The following is an 18,107-nucleotide window of genomic DNA, read 5'->3' as shown; positions in this document are numbered from 1 at the left end:
ATTATGTATATTTAATGGTATAGATGACCGTTGTATAATTATCTATACAAATTATACTAATGTGTATGTGCCTGACCCTTGTGGCCATTACACCCTATACGCCATACACACTCTGATTTAAAAAATGAAAAGATGACATTATAAACATTTTCATTAAAGATGTTGTTTGACGGCTCCATAGGGCCTAAACGGGTTGTTAGCCTTTCTGGGTCATCCGGATTAGGCAAGACCCGTACCTTCCGAAGACAGCAGTTTGGATTCTTATCATTACAACATGAAAGAGAACGCGCAGCGAAGATTATATTGAAATTTTTAAGGAGACTTAAACTGGTAAAGTCCAGCCTTCAACAAATTGGTGAAGAATTGCCTAATTTGTTAAACGAAGCAAGAAATAGTTTGCCTTTTGATGCAACGGATGCGGTAACTAGACGCCGAAAAATACATAATGTGCTAGAGAAGCATAATCAGAATGATGAAGATATTCATCAATGTCCTAATTTCGGAGAGAACGAGTTCGATCCTACAATATCGGCTGATAGGACATATCCCAATGAGGTTACTCGACATCCTATTTGTAGATTGATGCAATTGGTATGCTCAATCACAAAATATGATATGGAAAATGATTATTCTACCTATTTACGTGAAACTCTAACTATGTTTAATAGTTGGTATTACATTTCCCAAGATGACCAAAATGCAGACAATGTTTTTATAAATCCTTCATTGAGGATGGATCTAATAACAATTTGTACTGGGTTTCTACGGCTAATTATTTTGTTGGATAAAAAGGCTCGTGAAAAAAATTCACAAGATAATGCCAATTGTATGGATCCAACATCATCAACCATGGAACGAGCGTATTCGGCTTATTCTCTTTCTGATGTTCCGTGTACTAGAATATTGCATCACTCTTCTTATAACCAATCCATTAGAGAGGGTGATCTATTAACTAACGATGCTCATAAAGGGAAAATGCCTTCTATCAGTAATAACATTGATGATGAGCTTCGTATATCCGGTGGGCCGCTCTATTTAAATACTGAATTTTTATCTCCTTACGAATTGGAGATTACATATTTCATGGCAGCGGTGCTCAGATTGCTACCTACCAACTTACTGAGTACAATTGATAAAGATCAGGTCATTTCAACAAAATGGTACCCAAGTATGATGAGGCGTGCATTGCTATCCTGTGAAGACCATGTAGAAGGCTTAAGTGCCTTATTAATCATTTCACGTACTCTACGTCGCATATGTTATACAAAAGATCAGGCATTTAAATTAATACAGAGCGTGTGGTCTGTTCCGATGAGTATCGTCTCCCATGTACCACATTTGTTACGCAATGTTATGCAGTCTACAATGTATTATGATTTTATACGTGGGTTTTGTGGTATCGATTGCAAACCTCATGTTGTTGATGACTGCTGTTTCATCGGAGGTGTGGAAATGAAGGATGGCAGTGTACCACATAGTAAGCACGTTCGTATTTTAGAACATATGCGGAATTATTTAAAGTTGCATTTGCCTGCGCGAGTAACGTTGAACACTACTACATGGAAAAAAATTGACACAAATTTGCAAGCTCAACTTGATGCCATACTAGCCTCTACGGAGTTTCTGGCAATGATTCGATATATTATATGCTGCGATACAACAAAGACAATGAATGATTCATCGGGAGATAGTGACATTTATTCGCGATCTCAATACATGGTGTCTGGTGGGTTACGTCATGATGACAGGAGACAGCAAGCACATGGCGAATACGCATTTGAAGTAGTATTCCGTAATATGATGCTTGTAATTAGACTTGCGGAGAAAATAAATCTTGATGATCGCGATAAAGAATGGATTTCTTCTGTTTTATCTTTGGCACTGCTATCCTCGCAATTCGTCAACAATGAACGACTTATTCCCGATAGGCTCAACAGTGATGACAAGCAAGCCTTGAGTCATATATTCCAAATATTTAATCACAATACGTCCATTGCAACTATTATATTATTGTTGATGTTTCCTGTAAGGAATCGGCTGTATTTCACTGCAAATATTGAGAAGCTGCTTTTATGCCATGCCTTATATGTTACCGATTGCATGGATGACAGCGACAAACATGATGAACCCTATTTGTTACAGGAGAATAGTGTCATGGAATTGTATAACAAAGGATTATTAAAGTGTTTTAAGCAGCGTTTATTTGAGTATTGTGTAGCTTCATATCGTGAGTTCATCGTAAATTTACGTTCTGGATTTTCTATAAGCAGCGTCATTTCAGATTTGTGGATAATATTTGCCAGGTTGATTGAATGTATTCTAATTTTTGAAGAAGAAGATACGTACACATTTGATAAGATATCTGAAGTGTTGTTTAATCGTGATGAAGCGTATTTAATATCCAATGTACTGAACTCTATCTACCTTTATCACAACCAATGTTTAAAGGTAACCCACAAAATTGAGTACGAACTGAATGATCGTTTCCCCTGCAACATGTTTTGTTCATGTGGAGTTGACTTGGAGGTTAATGAATTATTTCACGTCCCGATATTATCCCAGATATCTGATTCGGATTGGTGGGGAAACATAGCAAAACGTTTTAGCATGAGGTATCTTAGTCAGAATAACGAAGGTCCTCACCCATTAGTAATCCACGATCTTGAGGGTTCCTTGTTGAATCTAGTGAAAAATAACAAGCTTGATGCACCTCTTCTTAAGATTTTAAGATACGTACCGCAAAGCATATCGTTCGACATTAGATTGAAGATATTTATGGCCTATGTAGACAACGATAAGGCGTTATACAGGGATAATGCACCAGATTTTACAACTAATCCATATCTCATCAGACGATCACACATTGTAGAAGATGGAATGCATACGCTAGGTTGCTTAAATGCGACTCAACTGAAGCAGCAGTTTCGGGTAATATTCATGGATGAAACTGGAGTGAGAGAAGAGGGAGTTGATGGCGGCGGTCTCTTCAAGGAATTTCTATCTCATCTATGCAGTATTATTTTGGACCCGGAATATGGTTTATTTGGAGAAACATCATATGACCAATCGTTTTTACCGTCACCTAATTCAGCTATGTTTCACGGTGACCACCTCTCCATATTTAAATTTGTCGGGAAGGTAATAGGCAAGGCAGTATATGAGCATATACTCATCGAACAAGTACCATCTAGGATGCTAGCAAATATCATGATGAACATACGCAACAGATTATACGAAATTAAATTTTACGACCCGGATTTATATCGTCACTTGCTATCATTGCGAGAAATGTCCGCCGAAGATATTGAGAGTCTCGGCCTAACTTTTACAACTACAGTATCATCCTGTGGAGGTTCAGAACAGCTGGATATCATACCAGGAGGGTCAGATATTCAGGTAACTATTGAAAATGTTGATAGATTCCTTTTTGAATTTGCCCACTTTAAATGCAATACGCTAATTAAGGAACAAACTACGGCATTTCTCTCAGGATTCTGTCAATTAATACCTCTTGATTGGATTCAGATGTTCACTCCCCATGAGCTTGTCCATGTTATATCAGGTGCAGACAATGCAGTTGATATAAATGATATGCGTAAAAACACAACATATTCTGGTGGCTACACCTCATATTCTAACGTGATAGTTTGGTTCTGGGAACTTATGGTATGTTTAGTATTATAAACATTTATACATTATACAGAATGATTTTGATGAAGAGGAAAGGCGCACTTTCCTGTGGTTTGTTACTTCCTGCAGGCGTCCTCCCTTGATGGGATTCAAGCAGCTTAACCCGCCATTCTGCATCACGCGTGACTTGATTCAGGATAACCTTCCTACGGCGGCAACATGCACCAACTTGTTAAAACTGCCCGAATATGACACAAAGTCTCTTCTTAGATCGAAACTCATGGATGCTATGACCATGTCAAAAGGCTTTGGTCTAGGGTGAATGGCAATCTAGCATTTCCCCTATATATTTCACGAAATACAGTAGTGCTAACGATGCTACATCACAAACAACTGTAATCTAATGCAGCAATCTTTATTTACTCTGTAACCGTTTAGAAACCGTTTCTGCCAGGTCTCGTCATACCCCATCCAAATTACTAACAATAAAAATTATTATATTGATAACAGACGGTGTTAAAACCAACATATCATCTAGATAAGTTGACAGCGTTGTAATCATGTGCCCATGTCAATAGATTCGTGTATGCATATATTTCTTCTTGTTCCCTACATATGAAGGAAGTATAGACTAAACTACATCAGTGGTCTCATGCTATGATATAATCAAAATTAATATTACCAATCCAATTGGCATTACAAAGTGATATTCTCGTGCACTATTATAAGCCCACATCACCATTAAACAGTAAGTTTGAAACTCTATTGATTATATGGGATATTGTATACTTAACTATGGTTTATATATATTATGTATTATTGTCGGGTTTGTTTATATCAACAGAAAAACGTTCATTTAACAGCCTAGCTGTCATTTTTGCAACAGATGAGTCATTTAGTTCGCCAAAACTGCTTAATCTCATCGCCGCCCGATATATTGTTAGAAGATCATAACGATCATACAACGAAACTGTAGATCCCACTTTGCCACGATCTATTGATGCGTCTAGCATAAGTGCTGAGTTAATTTCGGAATCAATAAGTTTGATATAAGACGGAATTTCAACTGAAAAGGAAGATTTCTCCCTGTCACGTAAAACGTGGTGTGACAGTGAATTATATAACACCAGTAGATTCTGTGCACTGAAACGATCAAGGATACGACAACAATATACAAGCAACTGATTTGATACTTGTGCTATATATTCAACTCCATCATCTGATACTCGAGATTTATCTAGATTTTTGTTCCTACCCGATACCCTACAGGAAGCCACATAGAGTTTACATAAAGCTGATGGACTTTTTAATAGCAACTCAGGGGGCCTTAATAATTCATTCACTAGATAGTATATGGCCCTGCAACTACCGTCTTTGGCATCAACATGGCATTCACTTAATGTCAATAGGACCTTAGTTATTTCCGCTGTTTCCAGTACATTGTTGTGCGATGCGGCCTCAATAAACCACCTAACGGCGTCTTCTATTACTTTTGCGTTTCGCACGTTTAATGAAATTAAAGCAAGAATATATTTACAAACCAAATTAGAATGCTTCATGCAATCGGATAATACATCACGTGCGTCTAATAAGGACTGTTCCAATCTAGCAAGTGTAGCTACTGGCAGAATATAACATTTACTTATGATTTTCAGATCACGAAGGTGATATTCTATTTTGTCCACATGATTCCCTTCATTACGTACATCTGTCAAATAATCGAGGAAGGCATCCAACGTTGAAGAACAAGAAGATTTGATCACCTTTTTCCTACGGCAATTGTTAGTAGCTGCGAGATAAAATGACCACAAGATTCCGCCTTTTAATGCTTTTGTATATATACTAGGCCTAGATTCCACAACGTTGCATATCTTCGAACCTATGGCAACATCTATTGCCTTCACATCATATAGACAGTCGGCTGCCGATACAATAGCATCGTCTGATATTGAGTTATTTTTTATAGAAGTTACTAGGACCTTCTTAAATTCCTTAATACAATTATTTGCAGATTGATGATTGTAATTCAATTCGTTTAGAGATGGATTCCTATACAAAATCCTAAGCTTTGGAATCAGCGATTCTACAGTAGAGATAGAAGGCATAGTTGCCTAGGAACCCATTATAATATATTTCTAATGATTGATGTAAATGATTTTAAAAGGTTCGGAATAGCAAAACGATAGGTCTATGTTGATGTGTAGATCTCTATTTAACTTTATATATCTTAAACGTATACGTAGTATATTCATTCACACATCTTTAACAAAATATGTTATTAATAGTTAATTTAGACTTCCTCGATTTATATTGAGCATTACGGGATATCTCATGGCTGTCGAAATGTAATAACAATAAATGTGTAAAATCACAATGAAGTATCGTTAGCTTGGATTAGAATTAAGATGTCGACGCAAACTGTAGAGCCAAAGAAATATATGCAACGGGTAGGAAGACCAACAGGACCATCGTTGGATGATTTCATTTATCGCAAATCAGTGTCCTTGGATATTGACAAGAATGTGATTTATAATGGAGCGTGTAATGCTGATGTAACGAATGCTTTCGCGACAAACAATGGGTAAGGATCACAGAAAAAGTGCTGATGTTGATCATAAATTGTACTTGTAGTAACAGTTACTTGTTCAGTGTTTTAATTTCTGTGTATATTGTGGCTCATCATTGATCATGAGTTCATTATAGTATATTTATGTCCCACCTTTATGTTATCAACGCTTTTTACCGCAATATATGCAGATATTCATTCACTCCAAGGAGCGAATTTACGTTTGACCGGAGCATTACATGGTACCCTGCTCATATGGCCAAGGCAAAGTTGAATATTGGAAAGAAGAAACAAGCTGTCGATTGTATACTGGAGGTTCGTGATGCAAGAGCTCCACTAACATCGTCAAATTGCTCACTTGTGGAAGAATATCCAGATCACATCCCCCGATTGGTAGTTCTTAACAAAAGTGATTTGGTTCTGCCAAAGGACATAAAGGTATGTTTGACCATTATATTTATATGTGTTTCAGAGATCCTGTGAATTATTGGAGAAGACTGGGCGTCACGCAGTAGCCTACAGTGCGTTGGGATTACGACGTATAACACAAATCATTGACTTTGTTACTTCTAAAGTTACTCCGAAATATAAGACATTGGGAGTATGGATGATGGTTGTTGGTTTACCAAATGTTGGGAAATCTTCTATAATCAACGCTTTAAAACGATATTCTTTTTCTGTAAGTTACAAGTTTTTAATCCTGTTCGTAACATAGGTCGAATATAACAATAAATATTGTGTTCATATAATGTTCTTTGTGGTTCAATTTGACATAACGAATCTGACAATCACCCAAATTATTCACAGCAAAGATTTCATTCACGATATGGGATGATGGAATCTACTAATTTAACGAAAGCGAAGGCGACAACTGCGGCTGAAGCAGGAAGTACACGGCACATGAATGCATTCTTTGTATCTGAGAAACCTAAATTATACTGCTTTGACACACCCGGTGTCATGCTGCCAAAGATGAATTGCCCTGAAATAAATCTTGTTTTAGCTGCTATTGGCTGCGTCAATGATCATAGAGCTGGTGTGGATTACATCGCTGATTACATACTCTATCGTTTAAATCGCAACCGTATGTTCAAATATGTGGATATATTGGGAATGCAAGGTCCGACGGACGACGTAACAGAGGTACGTATGAATATCATAGAATATACTCAATGGCTGAATAACTATAGATAATGGAGCACATATCTCAAATTGCTGAACGAAAATATGGTACCATTGAACCATCAAATTGTTATCGCATTTTTATTAACCAGTTCCGGCTAGGACGATTTGGTCGCATTTGTATGGACGACCTTAGTGATATAATGAGACGCGGGGATTTATCGGATTTTGAACTTAGGTACGCTCCACTTTGTATTTACAGTATGCTTCAGCGAGCCTCCAGGCCCATTGGGACCAGCTTATTGGCCGATTCATGGCTTATAATGTAACTAATGTGATACTCTAATGTGTAAAACAGCATTGCTATATCGTATGACTAATACATGAACAATGTAATAGACGATTGTTTAATGTCTACTATGCACTGTCTTTGCTGATAATAGACACACACTGCAGTACACATATTCAAGAAGTAAAAGCATAGAAACATAAATAATCAACACATACCCCTTTTTTATTAGATTTCCATATATATTAAATATGTTATTATAATTTACCCTGTCTAATCACGGGTTGCAGTTGATGTTGTTATTAATATAACCTTTAAACGCATATAGGATAAAATTATAAATATCTAGTTCAATCTGTTACATGATTTCACAATTATTATTCCTATGGTGTACTACTTTGGTAGTCTTCCATCAATATGTGTATGGATTTACACCAAACTCCCGAAGTAAGATTGAAGTGATAAATACGCCCAAATGGAAACATAATAAGCATGGAACCCATCAAATAGATGGATCAAATAATCAAATTAAGCTACCACTTTTGGCGAAGTCATCAGCTAATGATTATCTACCGGGTAGCACTGATCAATATGTAGAAGATGGAATTGCTTACAAAAGGTTCTCTCCTCTACATGATGGTGTTTCGCCGCCATCAGCTCACGACCCTGCATTGGGTGAAGCGGTAAAATATTTTAAAGAAGTGGATTGCTCCGGCGAATCTTCTTCAGGTGTGTCCTACAAGGATATAACAACCATCCCATACGATGAAATGCAGTTGGCGTTTTTCCAAGGTGATGATGTCATTGACGTTGTATTGCAAAACGCTAAAGATTCTATAAATATTGCTTGTGAAAATATTTTTCAATATCACAAATCAAGAAGTTTTGCAGGTATTACCAACGAATCGGATCGTAATGCTGCCAGTGCTATAAGATCCATTAGGTGCCTTGTTTATTATATTGGCGGCCGTATATTGAATAGTGCAAAGCGTGCTATGTCACGATTGGAACGTCATGAAGACGGCAAGACATCTGAAATCGAAACTGCTCGACGCAGCATTGAAGGAAGGATACGTCGTATGGTTCTTGACTTATTAAGGCACTGGGAAGAGTTAGTGAATCCTAAGCAATTTGACCCTTTTATCAAAAAATATCCTGCTTTAAATAACGTTAAGTCACCTGAGGAGTATGTTGCTAAGGTGTGGGACTATCTCAATACGAATGCTTTCGGCTCTGAGCTTCCTGAGTTTGTTGATATGCGTTTCAGCTGGTATGATATTTTCAACGCTGACAATACGGTTATCGACAATGGTACTCAAGAGATGTTCCGTTTAACTAATAAGGATGATGTCGCATTCCCATGTATTGCATATCCCAAAGACTTTATAGGTTATGGTGGAGCTCTTGGCAATTGTATATTTAGGTCAATGTTGAAGTTGTATTGTGATATGTACGGTCCAAGGTTCATGGGTGAAGATTTTGCATCGTCAGCTATTGAAGCTATGAAGTTTATAGAGTCGGATGCTGCTAGTCACGACAATGTCGGTTTTAGCTGTATCCAGCAAGACGTTATTGGAATAGACCCTGACCTGTCTAGTATATTACCTAACTTAAATGCAGTAAAACCTCTGCGTAATGCAGACTTTGATATTAATGACACCACAGACGTGTTTCCTGAGGTGCATCAAGTCTCTTATTTTAAGAATCGCATATGTTTAGGTGACCTCTTGTTCGCTGTCAAGGATAGAAAAACAGCCTTAGAATTATTTGATATATCATTCAGACTTAGGTCAATAGAATCGCTATCCATTATTGATGAGCAGATAAAAAGGTCGAATATCGATGTTACTGCAGGATTAGTTGTCAACCCCAACGCTGCTAACATATCGGAAGATATTGATTCTACGGATGCTGTCGCTGTATCGAATACATCTAACACTAATGAAACCAAGGCGGTTAATTCATCAACCAAATTAGACATCCAAGGCCCGAAGGATCGCATGAAAATAGATTCAGCGTATTACGCCTGGTCTCGAGACAAAGAGGGACATCTTACGATACCGATAAAGGATATTCAACGTAGTTTGTTGAACGCCGATTTAGATAAATTTGGCAACTTGTTATCATTAGGGATGAACGAGTTGTTATCGCTTAAGCCGTTGCAACTGAATACTATACAGAACAGGATAGTTTCATTATGCGTTGATACTCTTAATTGTATACGCGGATTTGATGCCTACGCTGTCAATTTTTCATTGACCCCTGATGACCTCATCAAGCAAAAAACAACTGGACTTGTGGCAAAATCCAATACTACCATAATCCAATGCATATTGTTTCTTTATAAGCTAATTGGCCGGTGCTTATCTCACAACGGCTTCCATCCTTTGGATAATACATTTTTACGTAAACGTCCTCTTGAATTACTAATACGTGAAATAAATCCTGTTGGATTGAAGGAAGAAGCTTCAATGGACCCTACCAGCTTTGGTGCTGCCTCTGTTAAGGAGGAGTCTAAAATGCAACCCGTACCATTCCCGGTTGAATATTTAAATGAGAACGTTGCGCCAGATGACTCTGCTGCAATTCAATTTTTAGTGAACTACTACAATTTCAACCTTTTTGGTGGGCGCCTTCCTATAGACCTGAAGGTTATATTCAATCCAGAAGCTGGTGACGACTACCTTTCATCGCATGTAGACTGCCCCAATACTATGTCTGTTCCGGTTATTATGCTTAACCCATTAGTTATAAAAAGCAAGCCTTTAGTTGCCCGTTTGATACTAGAAGAGTGTTTTCACTTATTTATCAGGACGTGCTGCAGCTACAAGACAGACTTCGGTGGTAAGGGGCAAGCTTTATTAACTGATGTTATCGAATCCGATATACCTCGTCGTACTCGACAGCACATTGCCAATTGCATTGAAACATCTGGTGATTGGCCATTCTTTTTTGACGATCTGCATGACATGGCTTTATGGGAGCAAACTGGTTTAAAGGGCAAAAAGTTCAATATTCCACTGCGTACTACAAGCCTAAATACAATTTATAGGTCTCTATTAGAACACGAAAAGAATATAATTAACACAATGGAACAATTGATACTACGTACTAAAATAGCAGACTTATGGGAGCACCAAATACTACCTATTAGGCATTTTATTAATGCAGTTCAAAGTGGAGACTATGACCTTGTTTATACAATTATCAATAACCCTAGTTCCGTTGGTGCATTATCTCATTTACGGATTAACGACATTAACATCATTGAGAATAAGTTCAAAGATGCATTAACAATTTCGCAACGCCTAGACGACGAAAGGGGGCAGGTGTTAAGCAGTGACCGGAAGCAAATGAACGCATTAGTTAATGTTGAATTCTTCAAGGTCGTAGAATGCGCTTTTGATGAGCTACGTGAACAGGCAACAAAGCATGGACTTATATCAGCTTCTGATTTAACTGAAGGTATAACAGAAGCTACAAACAACCTTGCACGCTGCCAGCCGGAAGAAGCTGCTCAACAGCAATGCAATCTTGATTACACAATTATTGGCGTTAACAACTGCGGTCTACCAGCTGAATTACGACGCAACAACAAGGATGATGAAATAGTGAATCAATATATGGACTCTGGCAACATAGGCGATGATAAGAAGGAAGTCGAAGCTACCCCTGCTGCTGAAGCACCGCCAAGTGAGACACAAAAGGATGTTTCTAAAGAACCCGTCGATTCTGACACTGTAGTTCACGCCTGCAGTGTAGATATACACAAGGATAAATATACGTTAAACCGTGAGGAAAGGTCGCTATTCACGGAAGCAGTGTATCGGGTATATAATCGCAGCTTGTTTAATGATAGTCTTCCATCTAATGTGCGTATTGAATTTGTCGATGAGGTGAATGACCTGTCAGTGCTGGTTGAATGTATGCATACTACATCTCCACCAACTATCAAGATAAACAATATGTTATGGAATGCTAAATTACTGTTCCTTCAGATGATGGTCCAAATGGTTAACTTATCGTTCAGCACTACTACCCATAATGTCGAGATGGATTGTCTTAAGATTTTTGGATTACCGTATAAAAGTTCGTTTCAAAGATTCCACGCCAAGCAACAGCAATTGATTAAAAGTCGATTGCTTCCACTGAGTCGGGAGGCTCGTTTGAAGGCAAAATCATCTGGCAAAGGAGATGCTAATGATAAGTTCATTAATTCACTAAAGAAGGCATCTGACGTTCGACCGGCTGGTGGAAGTGGTAATAGTCTATTGGATATGGAGATTGATGAGTTCGTTGACGAGATTTTGGAGGGACGTTCGAAGATCCACTTACCGTCCAAAGATGCGAAATTATGCAATCCATTTGAGGAATACCAGGCGTTGAAATCATTTGCCAAGCATTTTGTCAACTGGAAAATAACGAAGAACGACTACCAGGAGGCTAGCAAGGTAGATCCCACGGGAACCTCTGCTATAGGAGAACGTATTTTACAGATGGCGCACAATGCATTATTTCGTACAGTTTGGTGCAAGCATAAATTTGACCAGATAGAAAAGGGATTGAAAAAAATGGGTATGGATATGCCTTTATCAGTTCCATTAACATTGAATTGGCAGGTGATGTTGAATGAAGATCAGCAGTATCTCATGATGAAGTATTTAAGTCTCAATGCAAAGGAGAGTGACACTGTATTTACAATGCTGGTCAATAGTGGCGCTTGCTCTCGGGAGGATGCATGTTCACTTTTGGTCAAATTGACTGACCCGCATTTGAAATTGGAGCCTTATCCTTCGGAATCAGAGGATCATAGTCTTGAATCTACCACAGAATCTGTACCTGTAAACCGACACGATGCTAGTGAAAGAGCCATGGAAGGACAGATTAATGATGCATCGTTCGCGCAGCAGTTGGAGACTCTTACCAAGTCATTGGAACCCGATATTGCGGAGACTGTGCATCTACTGGTTGACAAACTAGTTCACAGAAACTACTCAGACGCTATGGGAATCTTAAGTTGCAATCCCAAACGACACTATCTCAAGGAAACGGTCATCAAGTATCTCGATGTGATACGGGAAAATGGTGTCATAAAAGAACGACACTACATAGAGATTCTTGAGTTCCTGCGTAACTAATGGTGAAATGTATTTGATGTTGCAGGTTAACGCTAAAAGTTATATTTGACATAATATGCTATGGACTCTATGTCTTGCCATTTCTCTTAAAAGTAGAATCCGTCATTATGCCATGTAACACTGTTTAAATATAACTTTGAAAATACTACATTAAAAAGCCATGTGACCTGACGATTTTGTAGGTCGCTGCAATTGCCATGTTTTAATGCAATCGTATATATACTTTGGCGTTACCAATGTTGAGTGACGTGCGCCATGAGTAGCTGATATTAGATCCTCATCGTTATTTGCAAATTTTTGTTTAAGCTCCAATGCCTCTGGTGACGTTTTGTCCGTGATGATAACATATTCAGCATCTTTGGCTTCTTGGACTATCTTTCCATTTCCAAGCTCAATAAGCATATGGCACAGTGAGGCCTCCGCGGATTCTGGTGAACCGGAGATGTAAAAATCTTCGTCACAAAACAGTCTCGACTGCGCTAGGCGTTGACGTGCGTCAAATGATAGTTCGGCAAACGTTGGTTCCTGTCGTGCCATAAAAGTAGTCCAACGCAAGTAGCCCACAGTATCGTGAGGACCAGGCCAACGTTTAAAGTTCGCAAGAAGGTAGTCTATAGCAGCTTCCTTTACTATGAAGACTTCAGCTATAAGGCTTGCCAATAGTTGTGGGTCGTATTCATCCACTGGCAATTCACCATCTGATTCGTTTGGTACAACACAGAGTGATATTTTATTCCAAGCCTCACTGCCCCTGGGCGCTTCCACAAACTCTATACCGCCAGTGCCAGCACCACCTTCCATAATCTTTCCTGATGCGGATATACTTGACATTGGCGGTGCTATTTTTTCAACCACTGTTTTAATTTTATCACGTATTCTCATCAGGTGCGGTTCCTTCCCTGCTGCTGTAAGCATTAATGTAGTAACGGTTGTGAAATCATCATCCACGTCATTGTCATCTATCATTAGCTCCCGACGTTTTGCTGAGTCCTTACGTTTAGATCCACTGTCCTTACGCTTGGCCAGTTTATTGATGTCACGCAAATTTATCCCACGGGATGATAAATATGTATCACTCTGTGAGCATTCCTTGAGGTGTGGCAGTACTGCCATTAAATCTTCCAAGGCCGTAATAAGATTTCCCGTCTGCCAGCACCCGTCAGCCTTATTCCACACGTATGCTCCGTTGCGATCTTTAAACTTTGCAACTATATCTCTATTGTATGGGACCAGACTGATATGTACAGTTTCTGCAGATTCCCTGGCAGCAGCTTGTAAAGCGGGTGTAGCCCCTTTACCCAAATCACCATGTATGCTCGGGTTATAACCGGGAGTGACTTTCAGGTCAACCCTTTGGAAAAGCCATATTTTGTTAGATTGCATGAACTCAATTAGCTGTACCTTGGAAAACACTTCTCCTACATTCCTCATATCAATAGACCTCAGCCATGACCACAAGGCGAATAAAACTTTATCATTGATTCGTAGTCCAAGGTACAGCGCATACTTAACGCATTCATATATATAGGTACCTTTAATCTTCCATTGCTTTTTATCGTTATCCCATTCCAACCATTTGGATCCAATGATAGTCTTCAGGTAATAAATTATCTTATTATTGCTATCGGTCCATTTGTACTTAAAACCTATTACCATGTAATTCAACTGATTCTGGCTACCCAGCGTATTACTTGGACTCTCCAGAATCGTCACCGCATCTTCATGAGTTCCACTATCAGCAACAGCACCCTTCAGAGACTGAAAGCCACTTTCATCCAGGAACTTGGTCGATGAAGATGGTAAAACTGTTATAAGGCTGACTCCGTCTTCTTTCGAGATTGTAACTTGCTTTACATCATTAAAAACAGGTTCTCTAGTCATAGGAACCACAACATCCTCTTTTTTCATAATGCGGAATAGCAATCGATGTGGCACTATGTGATCCAGATTTTTCACAAACCATTCGATATCTGTGAACAGTGGGTAGATAACATGTGATACCTACTTTGATTGTCGAAGCAGCAGTCAAAACCATTCTTAATGTTCTTGACACTAGCAGGGCCGGTAACGTACGATGCCGGTTTCACTAATACCTCTATTACTATACGAAGACCTACATTCAAACCCTCGAAATCCAAAGCTGATGCCATTTCAGGTAGTGTGGCATACATACAAGAAGGACTAGCGAATATATGTTGTTTAAAATATGTTGCATCATTTGTTATTACCGGTATGCTAAACACATTATCAGGTGGTTCCATGGATGCTCCACTATCTGTTTCGTTGTCTGAAGTTGATTATATTACCACCCCTAATGAACCTACTAATATGAGAACTACATCTATCTGAATTGTAGCGTCCTGACCATAATTTCCCAGTATCAATAAGTCGTATTAATACCCGCTTTAATGTACTGGTGCCTTTTGCCATGTTATGGAGATTCAACGGCACATATGCCGTATACCAACCAACGGTGTCTTCCTTGTTATTATGTAAACCGATTCCAATGTAGTTGATAGGGTGATAAGTCCTTATTGGTGGTTGTCCCATTTTAAAAAATTCCTTGAGTTTTTCCATGTCAGTACCATGGCAACTTGGTATGAAGCATTTGTCCTTGTTTTCGTCCACTACTTCATTTTGTACAAACTTTAGTACATTGCCTAGAAACTGCGATTTTATAAAAGCTACATGTCTGCATTTCTTTTGCGATGATGATACTTGAGATTGAGTATCCATTTCCATGTTACTGCTGGTTACTTTCGTAAATCAAGGTTTTAAATGACGGTTCTCAGCTAAAATATAGATAGCGCAGGAATATTTTGCTCGTGATTACACAGATTAATGGCAAGTAATAGTGGATAGTAAAACAGTCATTTTAACTAAGAATCCTGCATTATGTTTATTCCTTGCATATATGTATTCCTATGCATAAAGAGAATTGTATACATATGACTTATATAACTAGATATGATAATTACATGGCTGCAATCCTTTTCCTATAGAATAGATGCTATACATACCAAGACAGGATAGAGCATGATAATAAATGTGTAGGAAGGTGTATCTAGATCATGTAGATTTGAATGACCATAAAAACGTCATTATCCAAATGTCATATACAAATGTGTATAACAATAACTTCGTTATGAAAAGCCACCGTGCAGTAACCATAACCGTTGGAATGGTACACACTCCTTGAGGTATGCAAGGTATATTAAGTATTTAATTTAAAATACGCACTTGTAATCTATATTATAATTAATATGTAGATGTTTGAATTAGGCTTACATAGGAAGCATATAGGTTCTTTGATTTCTAGTTGATCGATTTTCACATTAATTCTTGAGCAGTGGTCATTGGATGAGTCATTAGCAATCTTTGTGTTGATGACATTGATAAATAATTGAAATATTTATTTAAAAATTTCATAAACTTCTGTTGTCAAAAGTCAGCACACTGCTACTTCAGTTGGTCACTTTAGAACGCATTCTGAAGAATACATCATTATGGCGCCGCCCACGATGAATAAGTGTTTGTTTGTTGCTTGCCTTTCATCTCCGAATGAAAGCAGGGAGCAGCAACACGTTATTGTGCGCAAGCAGCTGATAAAGAGCAAAATGTGCCACGAAGTAGGCTTGGTTAACGTTCCTCATGACTTGAGGTTTACAAGTTTCGACAATTTGCTTGTTTGTGCCGATGACCTCGAGAAACACGATCCCATAGTAGAATCAGTATTGAAGCGCGTTGAAAATCTTGCCAGAAGTGTGGACAACAGCCCTCTCACAATCCACTTTCAAGGGCGTCAAGTTGCTGTTGAGACTTATATTTCGCGTTTTCAGTGGGATGACGGTCGCTTTCCTAGGTATATAACATTAGCAGAGAATTTGCAAACACTTGCTGATCTTGTGAAGAAGATGGATGATGATGTATCTGCGAAAGCCAGTGCATACGCTGATCTTAACAACCGTCGCCAGTCAATGAGGAACGACGCCGAGAGCACTTATCTATACCGCGATTTGACTTATGTAATAACTCCGGATGTTGTTGACGATCCTATGGATTATCTGGATACAGAGCACTTAACTACCATGGTTGTGTTCGTGCCTAACGGCATGGAAGATGAGTGGCTGAACAAGTACACAACTTTGTGCGACAAAGTGGTTCCTACTAGTGCTAAACAGATTAATGTTAAGTGCTCCGGGCACACACTGTGGCGCACTTTAATATTTAAGTCAGAGGTAGACAAGTTTATAGAAGGGTGCAAGGGTTACAACTGGGTGGCAAAACAATTCGTCTATTCAGAAGAGCGCTACCGTGCTATTATAGATGAGAGCACGAAGTTGGAAACTGAATCGCACCGTCAGGAAGCTTTCTTGTCACGTATATATCGTGTAGCCTTCTCTGACGTGTTCACCTGCTGGATGCATCTAAAGGCTATGCGTGCTTTTTGCGAGGCTGCTTTAAAGTTCGGGTTACCAATTAACTTCAACTGTTTCTCAATCTGGCCTACTGATCGTGCGGATATAAATGCTTTGAAGCAGTCGCTTGATCAATTGTTACGCCGTACTCCTACAACGACATCGCATCACCATGGTAGGCTACAGTGTGCGTGATTACATGATATGCAGATCACCATGACTTAGAGATGGAGAAGGAATACGATTCCTTTATTAGTTTCAGTTTTAACGTGGTTGGCTGTTAATAGCCCCAGTCTATGCTTTGTGTGTCGCTGAAATCGCGCGTACGTTATCACAACAGCGCTATAGGTCGCCAGGCGAAAATTGTATTCTGACCTGTTACTTTTTCAAATAATGTTATCGGTTGCTGCTCGTTCACTATTTCGTTTACGTGCTCCTTTTGCTTTGACGCAGCATAGGCATGTCGTCAAGTTAGCCAAGAGCACTGACGAATACCATGCAGCTCTTAAAGCCAGTGAATATGTAGTTGCGAAATTTGGCGCTAGTTGGTGTAAGCCTTGCCAGAAGGCCAAGGTATACGTGGAGGAGTTGAGCGAGGAGCATCCTGAGCTGCTTTTCCTAGATGTTGATGTTGATGAACTGCCACAGATTGCTGACGAGGAGGGTGTAAACAGCATACCAATGTTCAAAATGTTCAAGTATGGTAAGGCTGTTGATATCCATATCGGTAGGTAGACTTCTGTTAGTATCACGATTATACAGGAGGAGACAAGCAGCAGCTTGTTGATATGATTAAGAAGCACACTGTGCAGTAACCATTGATTTTCATTGTGAATTTCAAATCAATCTTTCACGAGGAAGGTCGCTACAATTTGCGCATTTTCTTATGAGTCTCTAGTGCACGTTGCGTGTGATTGCGTCGCGTCGGCCAATGGAATTCATTA

The 18,107-nt window shown here is 38.9% G+C and overlaps 7 protein-coding genes across 7 annotated transcripts; 5 read left to right on the top strand and 2 right to left on the bottom strand.

Annotated features, from left to right (window-relative positions):
- Positions 1-159: 159 nt before the first annotated feature.
- On the top strand, positions 160-4,071 carry BBOV_III011100 (HECT-domain (ubiquitin-transferase) family protein; the record flags this gene model as incomplete). The annotated part of the gene is made up of 2 exons (XM_001612180.2): positions 160-3,666; positions 3,704-4,071. The coding sequence occupies 2 exons, from the start codon at positions 160-162 to the stop codon at positions 3,950-3,952; spliced, it is 3,756 nt and encodes a 1,251-aa protein (XP_001612230.1). The 3' UTR covers positions 3,953-4,071.
- A 328-nt stretch (positions 4,072-4,399) lies between these two features.
- Positions 4,400-5,814, bottom strand: BBOV_III011090 (uncharacterized protein). The gene has a single exon (XM_001612179.2). The coding sequence runs from the start codon at positions 5,733-5,735 to the stop codon at positions 4,440-4,442; it is 1,296 nt and encodes a 431-aa protein (XP_001612229.1). The 5' UTR covers positions 5,736-5,814; the 3' UTR covers positions 4,400-4,439.
- Positions 5,815-5,885: 71 nt separating this feature from the next.
- Positions 5,886-7,649, top strand: BBOV_III011080 (ribosome biogenesis GTPase family protein). Its single transcript, XM_051767655.1, has 6 exons — positions 5,886-6,211; positions 6,388-6,634; positions 6,669-6,875; positions 7,004-7,339; positions 7,387-7,556; positions 7,591-7,649. Exons 1-6 carry the CDS (start codon positions 6,036-6,038, stop codon positions 7,640-7,642), a joined length of 1,188 nt encoding a protein of 395 aa, XP_051623558.1. The 5' UTR covers positions 5,886-6,035; the 3' UTR covers positions 7,643-7,649.
- A 260-nt stretch (positions 7,650-7,909) lies between these two features.
- Positions 7,910-12,815, top strand: BBOV_III011070 (uncharacterized protein). The gene has a single exon (XM_001612177.2). The coding sequence runs from the start codon at positions 7,970-7,972 to the stop codon at positions 12,743-12,745; it is 4,776 nt and encodes a 1,591-aa protein (XP_001612227.1). The 5' UTR covers positions 7,910-7,969; the 3' UTR covers positions 12,746-12,815.
- Positions 12,816-12,870: 55 nt separating this feature from the next.
- Positions 12,871-15,831, bottom strand: BBOV_III011060 (uncharacterized protein). Its single transcript, XM_051767358.1, has 3 exons — positions 15,070-15,831; positions 14,751-15,032; positions 12,871-14,715 (listed from the first exon to the last, which is right to left on the bottom strand). The coding sequence occupies exons 1-3, from the start codon at positions 15,485-15,487 to the stop codon at positions 12,896-12,898; spliced, it is 2,520 nt and encodes an 839-aa protein (XP_051623557.1). The 5' UTR covers positions 15,488-15,831; the 3' UTR covers positions 12,871-12,895.
- Positions 15,832-16,112: 281 nt separating this feature from the next.
- Positions 16,113-17,556, top strand: BBOV_III011050 (vacuolar ATPase subunit C family protein). The gene is made up of 2 exons (XM_001612175.2): positions 16,113-17,338; positions 17,374-17,556. The coding sequence occupies exons 1-2, from the start codon at positions 16,252-16,254 to the stop codon at positions 17,445-17,447; spliced, it is 1,161 nt and encodes a 386-aa protein (XP_001612225.1). The 5' UTR covers positions 16,113-16,251; the 3' UTR covers positions 17,448-17,556.
- Positions 17,520-18,027, top strand: BBOV_III011040 (thioredoxin domain containing protein). Its single transcript, XM_001612174.2, has 2 exons — positions 17,520-17,890; positions 17,926-18,027. The coding sequence occupies exons 1-2, from the start codon at positions 17,557-17,559 to the stop codon at positions 17,976-17,978; spliced, it is 387 nt and encodes a 128-aa protein (XP_001612224.1). The 5' UTR covers positions 17,520-17,556; the 3' UTR covers positions 17,979-18,027.
- The last annotated feature ends 80 nt before the right edge of the window (positions 18,028-18,107 follow it).

This window comes from Babesia bovis, chromosome 3, assembly GCF_000165395.2.
Source record: "Babesia bovis T2Bo chromosome 3, whole genome shotgun sequence".
Taxonomy (NCBI): domain Eukaryota; phylum Apicomplexa; class Aconoidasida; order Piroplasmida; family Babesiidae; genus Babesia; species Babesia bovis.
The sequence above is the reverse complement of the archived record's forward strand: the minus strand, read 5'-3'. Positions and strand labels throughout refer to the sequence as shown.

Excerpts from the sequence above, each read along its gene's own strand:
- BBOV_III011090 (XM_001612179.2), bottom strand. The coding sequence starts at position 5,735 with ATGCCTTCTATCTCTACTGTAGAATCGCTGATTCCAAAGCTTAGGATT.
- BBOV_III011080 (XM_051767655.1), top strand. The coding sequence starts at position 6,036 with ATGTCGACGCAAACTGTAGAGCCAAAGAAATATATGCAACGGGTAGGA. Across the intron at positions 6,212-6,387 it reads GCTTTCGCGACAAACAATGG|ATATTCATTCACTCCAAGGA; the intron begins GTAAGGATCACA and ends CAATATATGCAG. Across the intron at positions 6,876-7,003 it reads TAAAACGATATTCTTTTTCT|CAAAGATTTCATTCACGATA; the intron begins GTAAGTTACAAG and ends AATTATTCACAG.
- BBOV_III011070 (XM_001612177.2), top strand. The coding sequence starts at position 7,970 with ATGATTTCACAATTATTATTCCTATGGTGTACTACTTTGGTAGTCTTC.
- BBOV_III011060 (XM_051767358.1), bottom strand. The coding sequence starts at position 15,487 with ATGGAAATGGATACTCAATCTCAAGTATCATCATCGCAAAAGAAATGC. Across the intron at positions 15,033-15,069 it reads TAGATGTAGTTCTCATATTA|ACAACGAAACAGATAGTGGA; the intron begins GTAGGTTCATTA and ends AATCAACTTCAG. Across the intron at positions 14,716-14,750 it reads CTGCTGCTTCGACAATCAAA|ATATCGAATGGTTTGTGAAA; the intron begins GTAGGTATCACA and ends CACTGTTCACAG.
- BBOV_III011050 (XM_001612175.2), top strand. The coding sequence starts at position 16,252 with ATGGCGCCGCCCACGATGAATAAGTGTTTGTTTGTTGCTTGCCTTTCA. Across the intron at positions 17,339-17,373 it reads AACGACATCGCATCACCATG|ATCACCATGACTTAGAGATG; the intron begins GTAGGCTACAGT and ends CATGATATGCAG.
- BBOV_III011040 (XM_001612174.2), top strand. The coding sequence starts at position 17,557 with ATGTTATCGGTTGCTGCTCGTTCACTATTTCGTTTACGTGCTCCTTTT. Across the intron at positions 17,891-17,925 it reads GGCTGTTGATATCCATATCG|GAGGAGACAAGCAGCAGCTT; the intron begins GTAGGTAGACTT and ends ACGATTATACAG.